Source organism: Zonotrichia leucophrys, unplaced genomic scaffold, assembly GCF_028769735.1.
Source record: "Zonotrichia leucophrys gambelii isolate GWCS_2022_RI unplaced genomic scaffold, RI_Zleu_2.0 Scaffold_497_37490, whole genome shotgun sequence".
Classification (NCBI taxonomy): Eukaryota; Metazoa; Chordata; class Aves; order Passeriformes; family Passerellidae; genus Zonotrichia; species Zonotrichia leucophrys.
This window is the reverse complement of record NW_026992702.1, coordinates 1-17842: the sequence shown is the minus strand read 5'-3', so window position 1 is coordinate 17842 and position 17842 is coordinate 1. Positions and strand designations below refer to the sequence as shown.

The 17842-nt window shown below is 50.4% G+C and overlaps 1 protein-coding gene across 1 annotated transcript; it reads right to left on the bottom strand.

Moving 5' to 3' along the window:
• Positions 1-4529: 4529 nt before the first annotated feature.
• On the bottom strand, positions 4530-6994 carry LOC135441776 (serine/threonine-protein kinase pim-1-like; the record flags this gene model as incomplete). Its single annotated transcript, XM_064701324.1, has 5 exons — positions 4530-4636; positions 4893-5069; positions 5711-6077; positions 6275-6325; positions 6449-6994. Coding segments are annotated over 5 exons (1248 nt in total), but the record flags the coding sequence as incomplete, so codon positions are not given.
• Between the last annotated feature and the right edge of the window lie 10848 nt (positions 6995-17842).

Below are 17842 nucleotides of genomic sequence, written 5' to 3'. Positions count from 1 at the left end.
TCCATTTCCCCTGTGGGCCATTGTTAAGGGCATGGAGCACATCTGGGAGATGGGTTCTCCATGGGCTAAGGTTCCATCTCCTCATTTTTTCAACTGCTCTTTTAACAACCTGTTCAACCAGTCCTGCAGCTTGTGCATAGTCTGGTACATGAAAAACCCTGCAGGCAAAATCACTGTATTTTTCACAGGAACAGACAAAGCACTGTGCATCACAGAATCAGCAATCCCTGTAAAAATAGCCAATTTCCTCCCTTCCTCCTTTTTCATTGTATACAATCTCGCAAAGCTGGCCACTGACATTAAGGTCCTGGCCAGTCCTGTTCTGTAGGGTATTTAGTGTCACATCACTGAGCAGCCAAAGCTACCAAATTAGTAGTGTCAGCACTACTTCACATTATGATAATTTTATATGTAAACAGTGATAGAGAAATATAGATACAGATAGATATGGACATATATAAAAGATAAATATATATATTAATGTTTTATTACCCTATAAATAGATATATAGTTATTTATTATATTAATATTTCACTTGCAAAAATGCATCTGAGCTCAAGATTAGAACCCTCTTCTCTTGCTCCAATTATTTTTGGAGCATTCCAACAATAATTGTGCCTTCTGAAGGTGCTTTTTCCACAGTACTCTTAACAAATTCATCTTTGTCTGCCTAAACCCACAAGGTGAGGCTCCAACCCTGCTGGGAGAGGGCCCAGCTCTGACAGTGCTGAATGAACAAACTGACAGCACTGCTAGTGTGGCCACATCTGCTTTCATCCTCCTCTTGGGTCCCTCCCAAAGCCTGGCCAGGGCTCAAGGAGGAACCAAGGGAGTTGACTTTGATCCTTCAGCCCCAAACAAGGCCAGATGTCAGATTTCATGGCCTTGTCTGGCTTCTAAATACACAAAGGTCAATCCCTGTTTCACTAATGAGTGGCTGCATCTATCTCAGTGCTAAATGACCATGCATATTTCATCAGGAAGCAGATACAAAGATAACCTTTGCTTGGAAGGCTCATCCAGAGGCCACCTTTGGCTCAGGGCCTGCTGTCCAGGCCTCACTCAGGGCTGGTGTCCAGGCCTTGGCACTTCAGGGACGTGGTTTAGTGCTGGGCTTGGCACTGCTGGGTGAGCGGCTGCACTGGGTGAGCTCAGAGGGCTTTTCCAACAGAAAGGATTCTGTGATTCCATGATTCTATCCACTGCATTCAGCTGGGCCTATTTTAGCAGCATTCCTTTGCTCCAAAAGTTCCCTCTTGCCCAGCTCCTGTGGCCTGAGGCTTCAGGTGTTTCAGCTCCTGGTGCTGAGCTGCTCATGCTGAACGAGACGACTCAGAGAGATGAATCCAGTCCATGCAATTCCTTCTGGGACATGGAGAGGGGAGGCTGTGCAAACAGGAGCATTGTTTGCTGTGGCCTCCTCTCTGCCCTTCATGCCTTTCAGCGCTTTGAACCAGCCAAGAGCTTTCTCCAAGAGTGCAATGGAGCAGCTGTTCCTGCTCCCAGGCCTGGCTCTCTCCAGTCTCTGCCCTTGCCTGGTTCTGTCCCTCTTGCTGTGCCCTCTGTTCCCCCAGGGCTCGCTGGCTGCTGCCCAGGACTGTGGCACTGGCACAGATCCAGTTCTCCAGAGCCTCCTTTCTGTGCCCTTGGAGCTGCCTGGGCACAGCAGCCTTTTCCATCTGCAAGCTCCCCATGGACAGGGAGTGCCCAGCTGTGTTCCTTGCACAGCCTCCAGGAGCCCAGGGCTGCCATCTCCAGTCCCTGCTGGCACTGGGAGCTCCCAGGTGCCTCAGGCTGCTGTGACACCGCTGCACACGGGAGGGAAGAGGGGCAGGGGCTGTGCTCAAAGTCAGCTCCATGTGCTGCTGCTGCTGCTGCTGCTGCTGTGGGGTCATTTGTGCAGCCCTGGCCCAGAGTCAGGGATCAGATCCTGCCAGTCTCTTCCAGCCCTGGCTGCTCAGAGTTTGGGCCTTGGAGCCTCAGGTGGCCAAAGGCAGCTGCTGCTGGTCCCTCTGTGTGCCCGTGTTCAGCAGTGCTGCTCCATCAGTGTGTGCCCAGCAACGGGGAAAAGCCTCAGCCCTGCAGGGCCAGGAGCTGCCGGGCTCTGCCTGAGCAGCTCAGCCAGCAGGAAGGGAGCTGCTCCACACAGGAACCAGGAGCAAAGAACATTTCTTCTGTAGGACATGTTTTCTATTTAGAGGGAAAAAAAGGAAAAAGGAAAAAAAAAGGTACATTGTAAAAGATAAGCATAAAATCCAAGTGTTAGTGAAAAAACATAACACAATGTTAGTGAAAAAAAAAAACATAAATGCAAAGTTACATTCTTTGCATTAGGAGGTAAATGATCTTTTTCAAAAGAGAACTCAGTTATTTCCATTGTAAATGTGCTGATGGCATGGATCCATCTTCCTGACCTCAGCAGCCTCTTAAAAGATTTTGCGTTTTGTTCCCAACACTGGTATTTTAAATTGTGCTTGAAGCAAGAGGAAATGTTTTTGTGCCCTTCCAGCTCCAAGCAGGACTGGGAATGGAAACTCTGTCAAACCCCAAATCCTTTAGAAGATGACCTTCCTTCTCAGCCTGGGAATGAGCTGCACATTCCCTTTGAAACTGTCAGGGATTTCTTAGAGACACAAAGTTCCACTTACGGCTTTTTGCTCTGGTTTGGCAGTGCAGAAGGGCAATTCTCCATCCACCAGCTCCAGACTGCACTGCCTCAGGAGCACGGCCCACTCGCCAGCTTTGGCCCACTCGTGGCACCGCTAGAGGAGGAACAAAGTGCAGTTGCACAATTCCAGCCAATAAAGAAGGAAGAAAGGGACAGACAAAACACCCTGTGCAGATCCAGGCATTCAGCTGGGACTGTGGAGAGTTTGGGTCCTTGCCAATTGGATGTGTGTCCCCAGCTGCAATCTCTGGGCCTGCGGCAGAGTCTCACTCACCTGCCAAAGCAGAAAGCTCAGGCGCTGTGCTCACAACGGGCTCGTCTGATGCAAAGCTGTCAGAGCAATGTGAGGGCAGAGCCAGCCCAGCTGGGCCCAGGGCTGAGCCCAGCAGAGCCCTGGCAGAGCCCAGAGCAGCCTCAGCACCCGCAGAGCCCGGCTGCAAGGAGAGAAAGCAGAAAGTGCCCATCAGCTGAGGGCTCCTGTGCCCTTGTGCCAAGGCCTGCGGTGCCCAGGCCATGCTGGCTGTGCCCAGAGCTGTGCCCAGAGCTCCCATCCCTGCTGCCTTTGGCACAGAGCAGGAGGGCAGGACATGTGCCCAGCCTGCAGCCAGCCACGGCACATCCAGCCCTCAGCAGCTGCCCAGAGCAGGATGCTCCTGTGCTCGCTGCCAGCTCCCTAAAGCTCTGATCCCACCCTGCCAAGCACACAGGGACCCACCTCACGCCAGCCACGGCTGCAAGAAAAGCTGCTCCCAAACCATGTCCTCAGCCTTCCCCAAGGGCACGGCCCATCCACGCCACAGCTGCTCCCAAGCACTTCCCCATCCACACTGGACCACCTCAAATGCTTCCTCTGGAAAAACAAACAACACATTCTTGAAAAGAGTTTAGAGAAAAAAAGGGAAAACAAGAAAAAGAGTAAAAACTCTTATCTCTGTCAGGGCCTTGAGGAAGGCCCAACCCCTGCATGCCAGGGAAAAAGTCAGCCACGGCTGTGGGAAACCCACACTTTCTCTCTTCCCCCCTGCACTGTCCCCCAAAATCACAGTGACCCCAAAGCAAACAAGGGCAGTGGAGCAGCCCAAGCCCTTCCTGGCCTGCACAGCAAAGCAGCTGTGCACAGGTTCTGGAGTCCCACCTCTGCTCCCACCATGGGGTTTGTTTGTGTCTGGCTGGCTGCCCCAGCCCCAGCCCGGGGCACGGTGGGTGCTGGGGGCTGTTGGCAGGGCCAGGAGCCCACTCCCATTTCGTGCCCACCCCAGCCCATCCTCCCAGCCCTGCCAAAAGCAGCTGGGCAGCCACTGAAGAATGAGTTGCATCTGCCCCAGCAAAGGGGAAGCCTTTGGTTTCCCGCCATGCTGGGCAATGCCCAAATCTGGCAGAATTTCCCCAGATGGGGACTCATCTGCAAATTCCCTGTGGAGTTTGGCTTTGAAGAAGGTGCCAGAATCAAAGTGCATCACCTTCAGCCTCCAGTGGCCAGGCTGAGGAAGAGCTTGTCATCCTTGATGTCACCCTCGCTGTCTCCAGCAGCAGCAGCAGCAGCATCCCCACCCGGTACAGCTTCTCCAAGGGCTCCTTCTCCTTCCCTGGGGGCAGACCAGGCTCTCAGGGCTCTGCCCAGGGCCCCAGCTGTCAGGGAACCAGGACAAGCAAAACCAGCTGGGATGGCGGCCACCAGTGCTGGGCAGAGCAGCTCAGCTCCAGCACAAGGGCTGTGTGTTCCCATCCCATGACCCCGGTGCAGTGACACAGGCAGCACAAAAAGGGTTGGGTTCCTTTGCTTCTCATTGCCAAGGCATATGTGGAGCAGGAACTTACCAGGGCCCTGGATCAAAGTGTGCCTGTGGCTCTCTCCCTTCTTCTATGGCAGAGGAATATCCTGCATCCAAGGAACACAGAACAGGTCTTCCAGTGTGGGTCTGTCCAAGGAGTTCACGGATAAACACCACCAGATCACGTCTTTGCACTCTGGGGAGAGAAAGCAGAAACTGATGGTCAGCCAGAGAAGGCTCCTGTCTGCTTTACCCCACTATTCCCATTCCCCGGCCATGCTGGATGTGCTCAGAGCTGGGCCTAAACTTTCCCATCAATTCCCTGTCTTGGAGGAGAGCAGGAGAGCAGGACATGTGCCACCTCCTCAGCAGCTGCCAGAGCGGGATGCCCACGAGCCCGCTGCTGGCTCCCAGCACTGGGATTCCCCCCGTGCCCAGAGAAGAGGATCCACCTTGAGAGAGCCTTTGTGGCAGCGGGAGCTGGCCCCAGCTGAGGTTCCGGCCCCTGCTGAAAGGGTGCTCCCCGCAGACCATCTGGTGCAGCAGGATGCCCAGGGACCAGATTGTTGCTGCCTCGCCATGGTACCAGCCAAAGTCATTCCACTCCGGGGGGCTGTAGGACAGTGTTCCTATGGAATACAGATGGAGTTCATCAGGGGGATGCTGCTGCTCCCAAAGCCTGGCTCCAGCATCCCTGGGCCCGCGGGGGCTGCATCAGGGGCACACAGGGTGACCACTACCCTCTCGCCAGCATCTGGGACTTGTGCACAAAGTCAGGGTTGGAAAAGAAGCCTCTGGTGCTGGAAGAGGGCAGCCCTGGCTAGGCCCGACCATGACATGCAAAGGAAAAACCCACTCCATGCTGGGGAAAAAACATGCCCTTATCCTCCCTGCCTGCATTGCCCCAAAAATATTATGAAGCCAAGGGAAACAGGGCGAGTGGGGTAGTGCAAGCCCTTCCTCTCATTTGCACACCAAACTGGCTGGGGCACAGGTTCTGCCCTCTCTCTCTGCTACCCCCACCCACGGGGGTTTTGGTCCAGCTGGCTGCCCCAGCCCAGCCCCAGTCCTGGGCAGAGTGGCTGGCAAAGGCTGCCAGCAGGGCTGGAAGTTGGCTGCCCACCCAGCCCTGCTCTAAAGCAACTCAGCTGAGGACTCAGTGCCCTGACTGGCAGCAAAGGGAGAATCCCCGCTGCCACAGCCAGCTTGGGCTGGGAGATGTTGGGCCATGAGATGTCAGCAGCGGGAGCACAGCCCTGGGTAGGCTCACCTGCAAAGTGAGTGTAGACTGTGTCCTGCAGGTAGGTGCCACAGCCAAAGTCAATCAGTTTGGCCTGCCCGGTGTCCAGGTCAACCAGGATGTTCTCTGGCTTGATGTCCCTGTGCAGGACCCCGCAGCTGGTGCAGTGCCGCACGGCCTCCAGCACCTGGCGGAACAGCTCCCGCGCCTCCTCCTCGGGCAGGAACCGCCGTGCCCCAATGAAACGCTGCAGGTCCTGACACCGCTCTGGCCGCTCCAGCACCATCACGATGCAGTTGGGGAGCTCGAGCCACTCCAGCAGCTGGACCACACCGGGGAAGCCAGTGGACACCTTGGCCAGCAGCACAATCTCCAGGGGTGCGCTGGTGCCGTCGGGCTGCAGGAGGAGCACGATGCCGTCACTGGGGCCGATGCCGTGCCAGGCCTGGGGAAGCCCTCAGCCAGCCCGGGATGCTCTGCGCCCTGCGCTGGCCCCACGCCCGCTCTCCCTCGGGGCGTCCTGGCGGCTCCCACCGCGCCGGGCCCCGGCTCATCCCTGGCCGGCAGCCCCGGCTGCTGGCCCCGCTCACTCACCAGCTCGCCCCAGTGCCGGACGCGGTTCCGTGGCACCCTTTTGATGGCCACCTGCAAGCCAAGGGCAGCAGCGGGGTGAGCTCGCCGCTCGCACTGCGAGCCCCATCCTCCGCCCTCTGCCCTCCTCCTCCTCCATCCCCTCCTCCTGCGCCCGCCGCCGGCCCCGCCGCTCACCGGGGCGCCGTCCGAGAGCCGCGTGGCCGCGAAGACTCTGCCGAAGCCGCCGCGCCCCAGCAGCGATCCCAGCCGGTGCCGCTCCTGCAGGGCCTCCTGCGCCTTCCCTGCGGGCGGGACGCGGCTGTCAGCGCTCGGCCCGGGGCCAGCAACGGCCCCCGAGCGCCCCTCACCCGCCCCGGACCGGCCATGCCCAGGCGTTCGCTCCCGGGAACGCGGCACGGGAGGCTCGGGGCCGGCGGCCGCGCTGCCGAGCGGCGGAGCTCGGGCCGGGGAAGCCGCAGCGGAGGCGGCGGGAGCGGCCGCGCCGCCTGTGTCCTCCGCGATCCCCGGGAGGAGCCGGGGCTGGGGCCGGGGCCGGGGCCGGGGTCGGGGCTGGGGCTGGGGCCGGGGCCGGGACTGGAGCCTGCCTCGGGGCCGGGGCCGCGCTCGGGCCAGGCGGAGCCGAAGGGCGGCGATGCCGCCCCGGCCCCACGCACTGATGCCCGCCCAGCAGCGCCACCGCCAGTACAGCCCGAGCCGGGCGGAGGCGAGACCGCGGCGGGACTGTTTTGCGGAGAAAAGAAGAAACCTCACAACTTGTAAAAGTTGTAAAGCCCGGTATGCTTTATTACGACGCGCGCCGGACGCAAGACTCCCCAAAAGGGCATGCGTGCCCCTGGAGACTCCGAGTCCCCTTTTTATCTCCCCTTCCAAATGCATATGCATACAGTTTCAAATTAAGTTCATACATATTCATTCCACATGACATTTAGCACTAATTCTTCTTTATCGAAGGAATTCCTAAGTCGGGGGCAGATTGACCTCGTGGTTTTTCTGTTTTTCTTTCTCTGTCTCCTTGCTGTCTCTGGAACGCGGCCTCTCCTTCAGCTATAGCTCCACAGACCCTTCACCTCTCCTAGACACTTTACCTAGTTCAGGATGGATATTCTGTCTCATTCCCCCCTTTCCTAGGAAATAAGTAAATTCTTTTACTTAAGGAAAATTTCCACGACAATAAGTGTCTTTTAGCGCTTTACCATGTACATTTGACAAAGAGGTTAGTACAGCTATTCGTTGTAGCATTCTCCAGTTCCAAATTAACAATGTAATAGATAATCCTAAGCTTATCCCAACTAATATTAGTAAAACTAGAATAGGGTGGCACAACTTATCAAAGATTCCATTTGCAGTTGGTGATCACCCAAAGATCACATCTCACCAGTGATTATCTGTATTTTTATTCTTTGTAGAACTCTGGTTATTTCTTTTGTACCATGTTGGACAGTAATTAAGGTTTTCTTTCCACTTTCTCGGATTTCTTTCAAGACTTCTAATAGGTCTTGGTGCTTAATTAATTGTTTTACCAATGTAAGGTTCACCCCGATAGGGGTAGGTGGTAGTCTGTGATACATTGTGTAATTGGCTGTAATCAGCTGGTGGGATGTTACTGGTACCAAATACAAAAAATCACACTCAATAATCTTAACAAAATTACAAATACAAATACAGAGATTAGAATGGTTTCTACTAGACAGAATAACATCATTGCTATTAATTTGTACAGCAGCACAAGCAGTTCTCAAACATACACCCTTTTCCAGTATATACGAGCACAGTTTTCTGGTCAGTGACTGGATGAATTTCAAAGTGACAAATACTCTGTTCAGTGTCCAAACACATCCTGGGCATTAGCAGTATTGCTTTCACAAATGAATCCCATTTATTCTCTAGTAATGCAGGATTCTAAGTTTACTACCTGCCACTTTTCATTCATCTTTTTGTGCCCACACTCTATGTTCTGAAGGATAGAGTGTTGTTTCTTCATGGTTTAATCTTAGGGCAATGATGTGATGGATAACATAAACAGTGGCATTACATAATGTAAGCACAAAGGCAGTGGCCACATTAGAAATAGGATCATAGGTGAAATTCACTATAATCCACCAGGATTAAAACTTCCTTTCAAAATCAATTGCATTATCCCATTCAATTTTCTGAATTTCAGCTGGAAAATTACCTTCACCCCCTTTTCCTATATGATCAGAGCTGCTGTTGCTTGTATCCATAACTGTGCTTGTATACAACTGAAAGCTAAAGACACATTATCTTGAACTATACTAAGTGCTTCTACTATCAATTTGTGGTCTTGGTCCCCGGCCTGTTCATACTTCTTTACTTTGGCAGTACTTTTGAAATCTGTCACTGGCTAGTTCCTAATGCCAGTAGAGATTACTATAAAGGCTGCTTCAATTTTGTTAGGCTACCTGCTGCAGCAGCCAGTTTATTCATCAGTATTTCTGAATCAATTCTATTTAAAACTCCTAATCTTGTCCCTAATATGCCAGTTAGATGTTTGTTATGGGGAACAGGAACTGCTTTCTGTCCATGATCATCCCTCCCTGCCAGAGGGATGTGCTGGGCTCTTACTACAAATTCAGACACACTTCACAAGTGTATCTTACAGAGGTTTAGGTCATACTTGAGACAGATGTTTGTTCTGAAATGTAGAGACTTCAGGGAATCTAACCCCTCTCTCTCCCTCCAAAGCACCTGATTTCTCAGATGTGTGGCAAGCAGGAATGTCTCTCCTGGTCACCCACCTTGCCCTTAGCTAAGATCAAGCTGTGGACTGTGTTCAGGGCAGAAGATAATGGAGGGGAAATCTTGAGAGAAAAGCCTAAATTCATTGCAGTGCCTCAGAAGAAACTGGGATCAGGTTTCTGCTATTTGAAACACTCAGCACAAAAGTGATGCTCAAAATCCTACAGCCTGCTGCTGAGTCTGAGGGGGTCTCTCTCTCTCTACCTCTTTTAAGCAGAATCCAACCACCTCAGACTGGGACAATCACTGATCCAAATCTCAGTAGGAAAAGGGATAGCTATAAATAAGGAAAATCACCTTATAAGGCCCCGCTGTGGTAAAAAGTGCAGTGTCCACTTTGAATTCAAATGAAAATCTGACAGTAACTTGAGCTCAAAGGCAGGTCACTTCTACAGGCTGTGTCAGGGTGAAATTACACCAACAGTCTGATTCACTTAGGTCATCACAGACTTCCTGGTGCTCATATACACCAGGGGAGGTTCAGACACTAATTACATCTGGTCTCTCATAAGCCATCCTATTGATGACTAAGCACTTTACTTTGATTTCTTCTCTTCAGATTCCTTGAAGTGTTTACAGCTCCTGTTCTTGCTATTCTTACTGCTCACATACTTGATTCTCGTGGATTACTACAGTAGATATGTTTAATATAAACCTTCTTTATCTCAAAAGGTTTTCCTATGGATCCAGTATACTGATTAAATGCCAGGGACCAAGGCCATTCAGCATTGCTTTGGGTAGAGGTACTCTCTAGTTCTAAAACTTCAGTTATAATTCCATACAAAACAATTCTGTACATTAAAGTATGGGCTACTCCCGACCGCAATATACTCATTTTGCCCGAATAAGTTTTAGTCTCAGTTCATTGTCTCCTGGTGTCACTCCTGAAGGGGCTTCTGGGCCTTCTTCACCCGAGAGTGATGGATCCAGCATTCTGCTCCTTGATTTTGATTGCAGTGAGGGTGGTGAGAGGTACTTGCAGTGGTCTCTCCCACTGTGGTTCCGAAGTCTTCTCTGTAAGAGACTTAACATATACATCGTCCCCAGGCTATCCAACTCCCTGCTCCGAGTTCCAGCCACAAGTTTCTCAATTACTCTGAGCTGTTTGCTTAATGCCACCATGTAAGTGGACATTCTGGACATTCCCCTTGTATTCTATGGTCTTCTATAAGGCATTCCAAAAGGATTCAGCATTCCTTTAGCTCAAAAGGTTTAGTTTGAATTTGCAATAGTGCTAGTGGAAGAGCTTCTTGCCCCAGTCTTATGATTTGCTGCTTAATCAAATGATTCATTCTCTCCCCCTGGCCGCTTGATTGGGGGCGGTATGGGGTGTGAAGTTCTTAATCTATGCCCAGATGGCTACTAATCTGTTGCACTATTTTGGAAATGAAAGGTGATTCTTTATCTGAGGATATTGTGGCTGGAACTCTGAAGCGTGGTATTATCTCTTGTAAAAATGATCTGGTCACCTCTTGAGCTTTGACAGTTCTGGTGGGGAATGTTTCTGGCCACCCTGAAAATGTATCTATTAATACCAGTAAATACTGATACCCCCCTTTCCTTGGGAGTTCTGAAAAGTTGATTTGCCGCTGCTGTACAGGCCCATGGCCTCTCCCAGTCTGACCGAGTTTTGGCCCGGGGGGATATTTTGAGGTTAGTCTGGAGGCAAGGATCACATTATCAGCTCACCTGAGTGATAGTGGCATATAAATTCCTGACAATGATACAACAATTCTTTCAATCAGATGTATGTTCTAGAAAGCCTGTGGGAATTACTACTTCAAAGTCAACACTTCATTTCAGTGCACTCTGTATCACTCGCAGCCTTGGTCATCTCGAGAAAGGAGCCACACTCTATAAAAGGCTTTAAGTAGTTAGGCCCTAGTGTGTTTTCTAGTGCCCTTCCTTCACTAGTAACCACGAAAATGGGAAGGGATTACTAGCTCTCTTTCAATGGTAGCCCACCCCTTGCAGTTGTACGTCTCTTTTGATTAGTATTATTGTATTATGGCTTACCTTCGAGGAAAATCTGTACCTCACCCTTTGCTGCTTTCTTTGCCTCTCCATCCGCCAGCTCATTTCTTTCTTCCAATTTTAAGCTCACTCTCTGGTGTGCCTTAATATGCCTTTTCAGGTAACTGAACTGCTTCCAGCAGCTGGATTGTCTCTTCTTTCCCTGTGAGGTCAGCAGTCCCCTCTCCTTCCAGATGGCTCCATGTGCATGCACAACTCTGAATGCCTTTTGCTGTTTCTAAGGCATGGGTCCATGCATTTATCTCAGCATCCTGTGCAGAGGTACCTGTCGGTAAGGGTCCAGACTCTATTACCTCTCTGCAGGTAGTCATTGTGAACTTTGCAATGTTGCTTTCTTGTCAGTGAACCAGGTCTCTGCATCGTCCGGAGGAGTGTCCTTTAGATCTGGGCGGCTGGAGTAGGTAGCTTCAATGGTCTCTAGGCAATCATGGTGTACTGCTTCTCCTTGATTCCACTGAGAAAAGAAGCTGGGTTGACAATATTAGTCACCACTATCTCTCCATCATCTTGCTCTACCATGATGGCCTGGTATTTCAGAAACCTCTCTGGTGAAAAGCCAGTGGCCACCCTTTACTTCCAGTACTGCAGACACTGTGTGGGACACTAGCACAGTCATTTTTGTCCCAGGATAAACTTGTGTGCCTCTTGAATGTTCAGCACAACTGCTGCTACAGCTCTGAGGCAACCTGGCTATCCTTTGGCTGTTGCATCTAGTTGCTTAGAGAGGTAAGCAACTGCCCTCCGGTATGGACCCAAGTCCTGAGCCAATATTCCCAGGCAATTCTTTGCATGGAAAAATAGAAAGAATGCTTTACTTACATCTGGAAGTTTCAAAGCTGGAGCCGACATGAGGGGACTCTCTAGCTGGCGAAAGGCCCGTGTGGTGTCTCTTGTCCACTGAAGATCTCAGTTCCCATTGGCAATAAGAGCATAGAGGGGTCTGGAGAACAGTCCACAATTATGAACCCACAGCTGGCACTACACTGCCATGCCTAAGAAGGTTTGGAGTTCTTTCGTTGTCTGGGGTTCAGGGTTTGGCATAGGGCTTCCCTGCCTTAAAGTCTGCTGCTCAGCACTCACTTCTTACTCCAGGTAGATTACCTTCTGTTTCACTACCTGTGCCTTTTTCTTTGAGACTCTGCATCCTTGGAGTCCTAGGAAATTCAAAAGGCTTACCATCCAGGCTTCTCTTGCTTCCCTCGTCCGAGTGGCTACTAGAAGATCATCTATGTACTGCAACAGCCTCCTCTCCTCTTGTGGAGCTTCCTGGGACTCTGGGTCCTTGCAAGCTGTTCTCCAATCGGAGTGGAGAATTTTGAAGCCTTCAGGCACATGGACTGTGTGAGCTTGTGTTTGAATGCAAAAATGTTCTGGCTGGCTTCGTGGATAGGGAGGCAAATGAAGGCATCTCTTAGGCCTAAAACAGTGAACCAGGTTAGCTCAGGTGTTAAACAAGTTAGTAAGGTCTATGGATTTGCTACCACAGGGTACAAATTCTGTGTTATCTTATTGACAGCCCTTAATCCAGTACTATCAGTTATTGGACTGATTCCTTCCTTACCTTCCCTTTGAGGGTACTACTCAGTTCTCACTGGTTGTGTTCTTTCATTAAGCTTGATGGGGGAGCATCCCATGGGGGAGCATCCCATGGGGGAGCATCTTTCACTCTCCCTGGTGCAGCAGAGGCCCATACCCTTGAAAACACTTATTTACTTATTCTAATATCTCCTTACTAATGTCTTTCTTAATTTCAGTGTCTGTTAATATTAAGCCTAACATCTTTATATTATTTGCCTCCAGAGTAACCTTTCTCATTTGAGAATGTTTAGCAAATTGAGCGAATTGTACAAAAGCTTTTAGGTACACATAGTACACATGTTACTTTAAAGGTTTGCAAAAGTATGCCTTCTCAGACTGGCCAGTTGTTCATTCCCCACACTACAACATAAACATTCTCCACAGGTACTAAAGCTTTATTTAAAACTGAACACATGACCCTTGTGCTGACAAAAATTCTTCCCTTTTGGGAAGGTTACTTTTACCCCTCCTCCCTTACCTTGGGAGGAAGCCTTTACAAATCATATGTACTCATTTTGCGAACTGTGATTGCTTCGCATTTCAGCGTGATAATCCTTGCCTGATTTCATACGTTGCTATCTTATGCTGCATGCTGAACAACATGTTTGATTTGCTTTCTCTTTGCCTTGTTTTCCTTTTCAGGGGCCAAGACCAGAGAGCAGTCTGATCTCACAGTCTCTTTGTCATTCTGGGTGATTTCTTAAAACAAAAGACATTTCAGCATACAAAAACTATCCCATTTATCTTCCTATTATAAAACAGTACTAACAGCAATGAAGCACTATAAATCTTTTTATTTTCTGAGCTGCTCTTACTGGCAACCTCCTCCCAATGAGCCCCTCCCAAAAGGGGCTAATTTAGGAACCTGTTTGCTCTGGTCAGTTCTTATTATTTATTTCTCCTTGCCCTATCCCGCTTCCATTCAAACCTTTTTACAGACCTTCACAGTAGTTTCTCAGTTTTCCTCCTATACACACAGCTCCAGGTGGCAGGTATCAGATGTGATTCCCACACACAAGCTCTAAGACCTTAGGTTCTGAATCCGCTTGACCAGAAACCTTTAATTTACACTCGGGGCGTGTACCCTGACACTTATTGGAACAGCAAAACAGCAATACCAGTGTTTCTCATAAACACCGCACTGCAATAATACCTGCACATCCAGCTTTTGCCCACAGGCCATTCCCGTGTTCCCTGGGGAGACAGGGCAGCCAGAGCTGTCCCTGTGCCCAGGGCGCAGCCACTGTCACCTCACACAGCCTGCTAGCCTCTTGATGTACCAAAGGCTCCCCAAAATTGCCCGCAAAGGCTGGCTATTCTGTTTATTACAGAGAACTTTAAATCCTTTCAGCAGATTGTTTCCAGTAAAGACTTACTGCAGTACCAAACGAAGTCTCATAAATCTCATAAGTCTCATTAACTAATTCATCTCATTCATCCCTTCTATATAAACTCTGTTTTACAAAATATCAGTCTTTTCTAGTTCTCTTCTTGCACAATCTAATTAAGCACTGTGTCTACTTACACTTGTTTTGCTGCTTTGCAAAAAGGCTGTGCTAGTCACAGCCAAAACTCTGATATACCTGCAGACACAGACACACGCACTCCCCCACCTCCTTTTATCTCAAATTCACTAGAGCCATGGCTTGAATTACTGTGAGGGGGAGAATTCTTGGAATTCCTTTAACTCGCTTTATCGAAGTTAAACATAAATCACCGTACTATAGTCCTCCTATGTAAAATGCTACTCTTGTTGCAACAAAATCTTAAAATCTCCACAAACACCACTATACAATCTGAGAATCAAATTACCACAATGCAGCGGAAAAAAAATCACCACACAAAATCACTGGGAAAGGGCTTATTTCTCAAAGTGCTCACTTTTCTCAACACAACACAGCACACCATAATTCAGCATTTACTCAAATCAATTTTCCTGGACACAATCAAAATAACAGCACACAGTCTAGAGATCAAGTCCAAACATCCAAGGCAAAGGAACTCTCTGAGCTCATACTCACGGTTAAAATGTACCAAATCTACACAAATCACTACATTTAAACATGATAAGTACCATCACTGACATTCCTCCACTCGCTTCTCCGCGGGCACTTCTCTCCTTGCCCCCGCAGCCTGCTGCAGCCGGCGCCTCTGGCCTCACTCGGCTGCTTCAAACACGGGGAGTACTGACCCCCCCCACACTGTAGGGCACTGTAGATTTACTCTCTTTTATACACCATACACATATCACCTGCACGATCACAAACACAGTGCACTGGCCACACACATTAACCATACAGCAACACAGTGTCCGGACATCACACACACACACAAACAAAACACACACGGGCTCACCAGTTCTGCTCCATCAGAACTATGAATCCTCAATACACACATACACGGGTTCACCCGGCTTACCCCCAAAGCCGCTAGCGGTCTGCTCCATCAGAACGACGAACCCGGCCTCTAATACAGCTGCTCTATCAGCTGAACCCCATCTCTAATACAGCTGCTCTATCAGCTGAACCCCGTCTCTAATACAGCTGCTCTATCAGCTGAACCCCGTTTCTAATACAGCTGCTCTATCAGCTGAACCCCATCTCTAATACAGCTGCTCTATCAGCTGAACCCATGAACCCAGACGTCTCTGGGTGGTTTACTCCCTTTCTCTCCTTCCTCCCCCCCTGGGGCCCCATACATACCGTATTCTCCTCCGCAGGCCAGCGGGTCGTTGTCTGTCCTCGCAGGTGGCAAGTTGAGACAAGCGGAGCCCCACCAGGAAAAAATCCTGGGGCGCGCCTTGGAGGTCCGTCTATCCCCCCTGCCCCGCGGGGACAGAGAACTCCTGCCTTGGCTCGCCAAAATGTTTTGCGGAGAAAAGAAGAAACCTCACAACTTGTAAAAGTTGTAAAGCCCGGTATGCTTTATTACGACGCGCGCCGGACGCGAGACTCCCCAAAAGGGCATGCGTGCCCCTGGAGACTCCGAGTCCCCTTTTTATCTCCCCTTCCAAATGCATATGCATACAGTTTCAAATTAAGTTCATACATATTCATTCCACATGACATTTAGCACTAATTCTTCTTTATCGAAGGAATTCCTAAGTCGGGGGCAGATTGACCTCGTGGTTTTTCTGTTTTTCTTTCTCTGTCTCCTTGCTGTCTCTGGAACGCGGCCTCTCCTTCAGCTATAGCTCCACAGACCCTTCACCTCTCCTAGACACTTTACCTAGTTCAGGATGGATATTCTGTCTCAGGACGGCCGGGGCCGGGCGCGGGGCAGCCCCGCCCGGGGCCGGGGGCGGGCCGGGGGCATGGCCCGGCCCTGCAGGGGAGAGGGAGGCGGGGAGAGGAGAGGGCCGCCGGGCAAGGGACCCTGAGAGAAGGGCGCCCGACCGCGGGAAAGGGAGAGAAAGAGCGAGAGAAAGAGAAAGAACGATTTTTCTAGTCTATCTGCTTTTGCTGCTGCCGCCGCTGCCGCCGCTGCAACTGAAGCACCGGGGCCGTTCGTCCCCGTGTCCGTTCCCCGCTCGCCCCACGAGCCCCACGTTCGAGCCCCGCGCGCCCCGGGGACAGCCCCTCCGTCTGCCCAAACACGGGAACTTTGCAGCCTTGAGCCCGGATGCAGAGCCCTGACTCCTGCACACTGGCACAGCGATCCCCTCGCTTGCTGCTGTGCATTGTCCTTGCTGAGGGTCAAACACTGTCGGGCCACCTTCCCTTGGGGTAGGATTCCTACCTGAGCCCAGCACTGCACTCACACCTCCAGTGTTGTTTTCCAGTAAAAACAGGGGAAGGAAAACTGTGTGTGGCTCATGGTATTTTAGAGTGTCTAAAAATCACTAAGTCACCGATCTTAGAGGTGCAGTGCATCTGGAATTACTGGGATGGAGAAGTAGTGCAACATGGAAAAGGGGAGCATAGAAATAAATAGAGGAAAGCATCTTTGATTGTTTCTTTCATTTTCATTTCCCTTCTGGAAAGCTGTTTCCATTTTCCAGGAATCTTCTCCTGTCTGCTCATGGAGAACAAGGTCAAGCTTCTGTCACAAGATTTGCCACCAGGAAATTAGGCCACTGGTGAAATTTTCATGATGACTGATTGTGCTGGCTTAGGGCAAATTTGGGGGGGAAATCTCCAAAAGGGGTCGGTCTAGAAAGCAAGTTCAAGCGTCCCCTCCCCCTACTAGTTCCGGAAAACACTTCCCTGGAGAAAAGTGAAAAAAACCCAGTTTATTCAACAAGTAAAGTATTCACAAGTATGAAAAATGAATAATATTAAATAAGACATCAGACAGTGCTGAAGAGATGGCAAATTCAGAAAGTCCTTTTGGTGGGTTGCAGTTGGCTCGCTCAGTCTCTTCTAAGTCCCTCTGGTGCTGGAATGCAGTGTCCCAGAGCTCGGTGGGCCACAGGTGTGAGCTGCAGGTGTTTTTCTGGGTTTTCAGTCCAGAGCAGGTTTAAACAGTTCCAAGAAAAAAGAAAGTCACAGTCCAAGGAACTTCTCTGCCCCAGCTAGCTAAAAAAAATTGTTAGGCCTGGGCTGTGAAGGCACCGGGAAATTTCCAAATCTGGGCACTGGCATCACAGCAAACACAAGATCTGGATAATGCTGGTGCCCGAACCTGGAAATTTCCAAATTTTGGCTTTCTGTGCCAGCAAATCACTGGGCTTGGTCTGTGCCAGCACCAGGAAGTTTTCAGATCTGGGCGCTGTCGCTGCCAGCAAACACCAGATCTGGGTGGTGTCATTGGCAGCAACAGAAATCTGCCAGATTTGGGCTCTGCTGGCACCGGGAAATTTCCAAATCTGGGTTCTGGTGCAGCAAACACAAGATGTGGGCAGTGCCAGACCCAGTAGCAGGAAGCTGCCAGGTTTTGGATTTCTGTGCCAGCAAATTGCTGCACTTGGGCTGTGCCAGAATAGGGAAATTTCCAGATCTGGGCACTGGCAGTGCCAGCAAACAGCCCATTTCAGGCTCCAGGCTCCAGGAAGGACTGGATCTGGATGCCTTCCTCTTTTCTTTCCTTCTTTCTTTCCTTCTTTCTTGGGATCCTGCTGCCAGCAAACTCCAGATTGGGTGGTGCTGGCAAGGGGAAATTGCCAGGTTTTAGCTTTCTTTGCCAGCAAATTCTGGACATGGGTGGTGCCAGAAGAGGGAAATTGCCAGAGGTGGGCACTGGCAGGGCCAGCACACACCA